General features: G+C 46.3%; 1 protein-coding gene across 2 annotated transcripts in view; it reads left to right on the top strand.

Moving 5' to 3' along the window:
- The first annotated feature begins 1,309 nt into the window (after positions 1-1,309).
- Positions 1,310-9,426, top strand: part of NOX5 (NADPH oxidase 5) — a 32,830-nt gene continuing 24,713 nt past the window's right edge. The window contains exons 1-3 of one of the 2 annotated variants that reach the window (XM_044230610.1): positions 1,310-1,512; positions 5,479-5,602; positions 7,382-7,532. In XM_044230610.1, the coding sequence (XP_044086545.1) occupies positions 5,483-5,602; positions 7,382-7,532 (271 nt within the window). In that variant the 5' untranslated portion in view covers positions 1,310-1,512; positions 5,479-5,482. The remainder of the gene's footprint in view (positions 1,513-5,478; positions 5,603-7,381; positions 7,533-9,426) is intronic. The other variant, XM_044230611.1, reaches the window with a different exon arrangement.

Genomic DNA, 9,426 nt, shown 5'->3' with positions numbered 1-9,426 from the left:
CTTAAGCTTTAAAAAAAGGTTGGTTGAATTCTATGATCTTGCAGGTCTGGAATTCTATGATCTTGCAGGTCTGGTTCTAAGGAAAACACGTCAACCCTAAACCAAGATCATGGGGCTGAATTTCTCAAATGCTATCATCACAGCACAGGCTCTGGGATTATTACCCCCAAGAGAGACACAGAAGTTCTTCATCATCTTTGACACTGTCTTAAATCATCTGGACCAGGGAATGATGCTTTTTGCCAAGTCAGAATGGAGAATTTTCAGAGATCCCCAGATCACCCCAGTTCTGCAGATCATACATGGCCTTGGGACTAGCCCAGGAAGAACTGGCTGAACCTGCAGGCAGAGGAGCATGCGTGACTGCAAAACAGCATCAAGGGGACCCCGATGACACTGGAGTCCAGACAGGACAGCATTCAAGGAGCCCTTTAAAGCATCCCACCAGCGGCCATATGATCAGAGAAATTTCTTCTGCCAACTTGTCGGCTTTAAGATAAAAACAAAACAGTTATCATTTCCCTCATTTTGGAAAGTAGCAAGAGACATCTTAAATCACCTGTTGAGGGTCCAAATCCCCACCAGACATCCAAGGTTATCTGCTCATGTCTTGCCAGACAGGACAAAATGTAAAAAGCACTTCAAATTTTAGTCACAGTGTGACCTTATCCAACCATTTGTATAATTTCTCTTAGATTTTTGGCCAGTAGGATTCTCCAACCTCCCTCCCTCCCCAGGTCCCTTGAACTGGGAACCTCTTCCCAGGACCGTTCCAATATATTTTACCCAATTCATTGGGACTGAGCTTTGTTTCTGTGAGTTAAATGCACAGTCTCCAGAGTCAGTCCAACACGGCTGAATGCCTGCCAAGCCATCTGGACATGTCACTCACCTTTCAGAGTGCCACTCTCCCCTTTGGTGTAGTGACAGTAATAACCATACCAAACAGGACCGTTTGTTTGGAATGTTTTGTATTTAATTGAACACTACGTGTAAAGTCCTTAGCACAACGCATGGTTCAGGGTAAGTGCTTCAACCTTTCTGTTGGTAATCTACATTATTGGGATTGATGAATTGCACTTGGTTCATTGAGGGCTGAGCAGAGCCTACTCTGACTTGATGGTGATTTTGGTTTTTTCCACAGTGCATGTCTAGATTTCCTACCTGCTGGTCTCCTTAAAGGAGGGGAAATGGAAGCTCTCCAGCCAGAGAGAAGACTGCCAACATCTTTCCAGTGAAGTGCTTGCCCCACCCTTGCACCAGGCTGTTTGTCCGGATTTCTCTGGACCAAGTCAGCCACTGGCCAGTATGTGGATGCCTGAGGGGCAGTGGGTGTGAGCAGCTCTTTAGAAGAGTCAGGAAGAGGAGGAGCTGGGGAGAGGTCAACTGTGGGCTTCACTCACAAGCTTCTGTACAGACCATAGCCTCTTTGGGACCTGTGGTTTAGAAGATAGGAGAAAGGGTGAGCAGGCCAGAAGACCCAGCCTAGCCAGACTTTGAAAGCCACAGAGGGTGAGTGACTCTTTCTCTAGCTTTCCATGCCAGTGACAAGGGAAAGGCAAGAGTTCTTTGCCTTCAGTGGGGGAGCTACAGAGGATGACTGTCTGTCTGGGACAGAGGTCAGGAGACCTGAGCCTGCTCAGGTCTGCTCTTGCCTGGTTACCAGCAAGCTGTGCAATCTTGGGCATGTCATCAGACCTCTCTGGACCCGTTTTCACATTTGTAAAAGGAGGAATTGGCCTAGTCAGAGTAATGATATGTAGCATTTGTACAGTGCTTGTCAGTTGCACCTTCCCAAATAGCATCTCATTTGGTCATCATAGCAGCCCTTGCTGCAATGATGTTTGTCGCATGCTACAGATAAGCTCACCACAGGGCAGTGGGACCAGTGATCAGGTAGGGCAGAGCAAGCCCGGACATAAACTCCTGGTCTCCCAGGAAAATTCTGGCCTCTGCTGAGCACATTGTTCCCCTAGAGCTCTGAAATCTGAACATTCCTAGCTCCTCCTCGAGGACATCTCTCTCCTTCGGTGCTACCTTCTTTTTCCCCTGCATCCCCTTCCTCCCTTCTTCCCACCAGCTGTACCAGCCTCTTCTCCACCAGCTTCCTAGAATTTCTTCTCCTTCTGCAGGCCTGAAACACTAACATTTCCAAGAAGAGGGACGTGCACACTAGCGCACACCAGATAGCCCATCCCCACCCTCCCTGGGTTAGCACCTACACGCAGCCTCTTTCCCAGAGTTCTCTCTGCTTTGTGGAATGCATTTCCTGTGGGTCCCCAGGGGTAAAGTAAGTGGGGCTGCTGAACCTCCAGATGAGAGCCTGGACCTGCCGGCATGGGTCGCCAACATCCAGGGTTCTGGTTAAATGTGCAGATTCCGGGGCTTCACCCCAACGTTGGTGAGCCAGAGTGGGCACTGTAACAAGCTCTTCCTGTCTCTGACAGGCAGATGTCATAACTCGGGCACCGCTAGTCTTCCAACTACTATGTTTGGACAGCAGCGGGGGTTAGCAGATAATATTTATAGTGAATTATCCTTGTGTATCTGGAAAAAGTCCTTCCTGATAAAGGTGGGTTATTATTTTTTGAAGGAAATTCCAGGATTTAACTTGGTTATATTCTAGTTTGAGTGTTGCATCTCTACCAGTTACATATGTCTAGAATTTTCCTTTTCTTGTATGCTATCTACATCAGGATTGAGGAATGCTAGCTTTGTAAAATAAATCGGGAGTCTTACTATTATTATTACTTTCTTTCTTTTTTTTTTTTTTTCCAGTCAGAGCTAGTTTGATATTGGACTTATTCTTTGAAGATTGGGTAGAACTCAGCTACAAAAACAAGCTGGGGCTGACACGATCATAAGTGGTTGACATTCCACCACCTTTCTTATTTCTGAAATGAATTTTAGTCCGTTTGCATTGTATTGTCTTCTTGAAATCAACTCATTTCCCTGAGTTCACCAAACAAGTACCCTGGATACTAATGTGTCTGTAGTCTCTCCCTTTTTATTGCCTTTCTCAATATTAATATTAATGTTGTATTTTTCCCACTTGTTTTCTTTTTTTTTTTTTTAAGATTTTATTTACTTATTTGACAGACAGAGATCACAAGTAGGCAGAGAGGCAAGAAGAGGGAGAGGGAGAAGCAGGCTCCCTACTGAGCAGAGCGCCTGATGCAGGGCTCAATCCTAAGACCCTGAGATCATGACCTGAGCTGAAGGCAGAGGCTTTAACCCACTGAGCCACCCAAGCACCCTCCCACTTGTTTTCTTTAATTTTGCTTTTCTACTTAGACTTTTTGAAGACCCAACTTCTTTTTTACTGCACTGAAGCATTATTAATAAACAATAATCTGGATACTTAACATGAAGAATTTGATGAGTTTTTAAATATGGCTACATCTGCAAAATCATCATCATAATAAAAAATAAATGCATTATTTTGACTATTTTTAGTTTTCTAGTTCCTGAATTTCAGATTTTCTATTTAATAGTCTATCCTTCTATTTGTGCATGTGGATACTATATTATTTTTTTTCCTGGTTCCTTAAGTGGAAGTGAGCTTGTTTATTTTTAATTTTTATGTAGAGATAGTTAATTCTCATTATTCATGGCAATTATGTCCTCTAAATTCATTGCAAACAATGAATTAGGGAATTCTGGGCCATTGCTCCTCGGGAAAATGCAGGGTTAGATTCCTGCCAACATTTGGGCACAAAATTTTGGCTTTTTAAATCAAACAATCAATATAAAATCTCGTTTTATGTGTGCTTCTGTATAAAGACTACTTCAGGGGCACCTGGGAGCTCATTTGGTTAAGCATCTGCCTTTGGCTCAGGTCATGATCCCAGAGTCCTGGGATCCAGCCTCACATCTGGCTACCTGATCAGCAGGGGGTCTGCTTCTCCCTCTGACCCTCCCCCTCTCGTGCTCTGTCTCTCTCTCTCTCTCTCACTCTCTGTCTTTCAAATAAATAATTAAATCTTTTTTAAAAAGACTCCTTTAAAAATATAAATAGTTGATTTGTTAACATAGAACTCATGGTCAATAGTGCTAGGACTCATGTCTGAATAGAGTTTACCTAATACATGTATTTTTCCCCTTAAGGCATATCGCAGCCTTTTTGTACTTAGGAACACTAGCCAGCATCTCAACACCACTCTTGGGGCCATTTTAAACAGCAAAGTCACTGGCACAGCATAGGGACTATAATCAATAATATCGTAACAGTGTTGCCTGGTAACAGACAGTAGCTACACTTATCTTAAGCAAAACATAACTAGACATGCACCTGAAACTGACGTAACATTGTGTGTCAACCACCCTTAAAAAACTTTTGTTAAGAATGAAAAAAAAAAAGAAAAAGAAAATCACCAACAAAAAGCACAAAAATTTAAAACTTCCAGTACTCACTAGATCATGCAAACGACACTCGTTCTCAGTATGAGAACTGAAACAGGAAGGCAGAGGGACCCCGGTTCAGCCTCAGCTGGGAACGTGTACATCAGGCAGCTGAAATTGATCAGGACTTTGCTCATGCCTGCAATGTCTGGGAAAATGCTGCAAGTATCGGTTTGGGGGCTACTAATAAGTTTCAACAAACAGGTGAATTTATGAATATGGAATCTGCAAATAATGAGGATCCATTGTAGCTAAATCATTTAAGGTTACATTGAACTCACAGGATACAGACAAAGCCATTCTCTCAGAGAAAAGTTTATGGCAACAGAAGCTATAAATCCTCACTCACAGCTTCATTTTTGGTTTGTTGGGTTCTGATAACACAGAAAGTGTCCTCATTTACCAGTAACCTCTGTTCAGGTCATTGTGTACTTAGCTCATCTGGGAGGCTGTCAGTTTGCTGATAGCCTTGGAGCATCATACAATGTGCTCTGGACATTGAGGTCTGAGTCCTGGTGATGCTTGTACTAGAAGTGTTCAAGCAGAGGATGGGGCATGATGGAAAACATACTGGCCAATTTGAACTTTCTCTCTCTCTCATTGGCTGAATTAATTTCTCTAAAAGACTCATCTGCTCTAAATCTATTTCCTCCCTATAAAATGTCATGATCCACCAAGCTGTGACAGAGACCAAATGAAGTAGTGGGTGGGAAGTATTTGGAAAACAGTGAAGGGCTGTGTAAATGTGAGGCAGGAAATATTGTCATGTTAACATGATGTGTTAACATGAGTGTGCCACTCTCTGACCTCAGGCCCAGCCTGGGCTCCATCTCACTGGGACCCTATCATTCCAGAACATAAAGAGACACGAGTCCAGGCTGGCTGATGCCAGATGGAAGAAAGAGACAGGGACTTAGAGACGTAAAGAAGCAGTCTTGGGGAGGCTCCTTTCTCATGGGCAAAGCGGGTCCAACCCATGGAAGGCCCAAGGACCTAGATAGAAGCAGGCACACGTCTTGGAACCACCAGAAGCCCTTGACCAACCCAAACCTACAAACCTGTCTCCTCTTCTTCCAGCACCATGAGTACCGAGGAGGACACCAAATGGCTTCAGTGGGTGACACACCAGTTTGAGACCATTGCGGGGGAAGACCGGGAAATCAACCTGCAAGAATTCAAAGAAGCCCTCAATGTGAAAGAGGCAAGTGTCCACTCCAGAAGTGGACCCTGTGCCCATAGCAGAGGAGCAGTCTGGCTCTCAGGGACACAGTACCTCTCAAGGAAGGAAAGATCGCCCCCCGGGCATCCTCAGGGCTTCTAGCCTCACCCCTAAGCAGGAGCAAAGCATTTTAGTCTCTGCTCCTGATGCCCTCCCATCCCTCTGGTAGCCGTGCCTCCTGGGGGCTTCGAAACAACACATAAATTTGGGTGTCAGGAGCTTGCCAGATCTTAGGAAGTAGTTTTGGCCTCATGTTTTCCACCTGCCTCATGGGCAGAGTTGAGGCTATGATGTCCATAAGCCTCCTTCCAAGAAATAAGATTCTCAATGATTTGTATCCATGAAACTCCCACCCCCTCCCCAAAACCTCTCTCATTTCATAGGTTCTCTGCCCATTCCTGGAGAAGCCTGTGTACCCCCACAAACAGGGGAGACATCCATAGAGATACAGGGGGAGTGAGCCTGCAAATGTTAACTTCTCCCCACACATTTCATGGGCTAGCATCTGGTGGTGGTCTGTGTCCTTGATAGGGGCAAGCCAATGAGCATCTGCATGTCTCTGTGTGCCCCTCACTTGCTGGTAGCAGGGATACTGCTAAGAACTCTAAATGTCATGCCTCCTTCCGTAGTAAACATGGGGAGGGGAAAAAAGACATTCTGCCTAATAATACATTACACTCTTTTTTTTTTTTTTAAGATTTTATTTATTTATTTATTTGAGTGAGAGAGCACAAACAGGGGAGGGGGAGGGAGAAGCAAACTCCCCAGGACCCCAGGATTATGACCCCAACAGAAGACAGATGCTTAACTGACTGAGCCACCCAGGCGCCCCAATACATTACAAGGATGCTGTAAATTATCTTAAGCTAAAGACCACTTGGGATGGTGGAGACTGATAAAGGCATTAACCAGAGATCCAGGAAAGAAATAGGAGAGCTGAGGCAGGGGTGACTGCCTACAACAGACTTCAGCCCCCACTTCCTGCTTGTGAACCCTCATGATTTCTTTCGGTCAAACAGGAAGCCCTGCAGGCCCCTCTCCCTGCCTCCAGGCAAGCCTCCCGCAGGGCGTACCTGGGGCACTGACCCCGCCTGTCTTAATTTCTGTGTTGGGTGTCTAACACCAGGCCTGGCAAGTGGCGGCTGTGCAGGACATGATTGCTGAATGAATGAATGAATGAATGGGTGAATAACTGAATGCGTGAATAGAGTGAGTGAATAGGAGCTTAAGAACGAGCCTTAAGTATAAACTCAGGCAGCCTAAAGCAGTAAGTATAGGGACCATCCAGGTGTTCAAGGGCCATCTACCCTCTAAACCCTCCTGGTTCACCCCAAGGGGGATGAGACAGGACCCTGCAGGAGCCTGCAGGGGGAGACCTCGGTCTGACCCTTTTTTGCATGTTGAGGGGTCTGGACTGCAAGGCTGATGGGGGTGACGGGCACGTAGGGGACAGAGAGCCTGTACAAATGACCAAGCGTGAGGGGCCAGCAGGGGGCTTGAGGCCCAGACACAAGCCCTTCCTCACTGCTGGGATCAGAACAGTGCTTCCACGGGTGTCTACACTTGCTCTGGGCCAGCGGGAGGGGTCGTGGACACCGCCCCCTGGTGTGGTCAAGCGGGCAGTTCCCACCCCGTGCGCAAGCACCCGGGACCCGCCTGAAGCCCACCACCCCACAACGCATGCGCGCAAAGCCCGCCACACTTCAAAGCCAGGCCCCCTCGGCCACCCAGTGCCCATCTCCCGCCCTTCTCTGGCCACAGTCCTTCTTTGCCGAGAGGTTCTTCACTCTGTTTGACTCGGATGGAAGTGGCACCATCACCCTCCAGGAGCTGCTGGAGGCGCTGACCCTGCTCATCCACGGCAACCCCATGGACAAACTCAAATTCCTCTTCCAGGTGTACGACGTCGACGGTAAGGGCTCCGGAGGGGCGGGGATGGCCTCAGTGGGAGGAGCAAAGGGAATCCACCCCCTTCAGTGACTTTTCTCCAGCCCAGGCTGATGGTTCTCTCGCTCTGTGTGTCCATCCCCTACCCCTCCCACCCTCAACCCCTTTCTCCGGCTGACCACTGCCTCACTTCTTGGAGAGGCGACAAGAAGGGGTCACTCTGGCCCAGGAGACAAATGTCCTGAATTCGATCACCAGAAGCCTAAACTTATTTTGAAAGTTTGAAAAAAGAAATTGCTTTATTACTTTTTCCTTATTATGATAAGTCCACTGTGAACATTTTAGATCTACAGTTCTTTTTTCTTTAAAGAAGAAAGCAAAAACCACCTATAACATTTTTCTGTACTGCCTTGTAATTGATCTCTCTGTCTCTATCTCTCTATAGACACCTCCCCCCGCATATTTTTAAATGGGATTAGGCTCTACTGACTGCCTTTTCTTGCTAAACAACATACACATTTGTTCGTGTAAGACTATATTGCTTTCTAACATAATTTTTACTGTAGCAAAATATACCTAACATTAAATTTACCACTTTAACCAATTTTTTAAAGCTTTAACCGTTTTTTAAGTGTCAGTGCAACAGCGTTCAGTGCATTCATATTGTTGGGCAACCCACCACCATCCACCCACAGAACTTTTTCATCTTTCCAAACTGAAACTCTATACCCACTCAGGTTTAGAGTCTCAGTACAATTACCACGGGGAGCCACTAAAGAGTGTTGAGCAGGGAAGTCCCTGGGCTGGATTTGCATCCTGAAAAGTTAAACCTAGCTGCAGGCCTGCTCCTGAGCATGGCACTCTGGCCTATGGGGTTTCTTAACTCCCAGTCCCACCTGACTCAGTGTAGCCAGACCTCATTCCTGGAACCCACTCCCCAAATTGGCCCCCTTCCCCTAGTACATAGGAAGTTGACCACACCGAGTCTCCATGGGACAGTCCTCCTTGACTGCTTTCTGACCACCAAGCTTTGCTTACTCCTGAGAGGTTGATTTTTGATGGGAGAAGCAACACACTCACCTTCTCCGTGCAGACTTTTGGGGTTGGGGGCAGGGAGGCAGTACAGGGCAGGTGAAAGGCAGGAACTAGAAAGCATTCCCATCCAGTGGCTTCTGTTTTCTCTGAGAGTCAGGCAGGGATTGGATGCACATGGAGGAGAGAAGTGATCCTATAGGCAGTAGGATAAGGTTTCTGGGCAAGTTGAAGGCCTTGCTGTGGCTGAGGATCAAAGCTTCCTGCCCTCTTGAGTGCTTTTCTCTAAGAATGTTCTATCAGCTGCCCTGGTGCAGGAAGGGAAAGGATAGGTGGCTAGATTCACTCAGGAATGGGATATGTTTAGGTCACTAGAATAGAAGGACAGCGGGATGAGGAAGAGGAATGTGTGTATGAGAGTAATAAAGAAGGGGGACCCTGGATTTGAAACTAGCCAAGGAATAAAGTTGAGTGGACCAGAGGGTGTGAAAGCACAGGAGAGGGACTCTGGATGCAGTTAGAGACCTGCGGCATAGTGGCTCTTGGCTAGGAAACCTGAAGTATGGGAGGCGTGCTGGAGAGCAATACATGGGACTGCACTGTCATGTGATTACAGACTTTGGCTTGGGCCTTTATGATGATTAAAATACCAATAAGACTTTCCATTTATATGCAGCTACCTTCTTCCAGATACTACAGTAAGTACTTTATAATGATCTGTTATCCTTGAACCAGTTCTGAGAGGGAAGGAATATTATCCCCATTCTATAGATGAGCAAAGTAAGGTCATTACTCCAAAGGACTTATAGCCCACCATCACAGTAAGGGGCAGAAACATGAAGCCACCTCATGTGTATGTGCATCCAAATCAGGCCAATAACTCATTA

The sequence above is a fragment of the Neovison vison genome, chromosome 13 (assembly GCF_020171115.1).
Source record: "Neovison vison isolate M4711 chromosome 13, ASM_NN_V1, whole genome shotgun sequence".
NCBI lineage: Eukaryota > Metazoa > Chordata > Mammalia > Carnivora > Mustelidae > Neogale > Neogale vison.
This window is presented reverse-complemented; position numbering and strand designations above follow the sequence as displayed.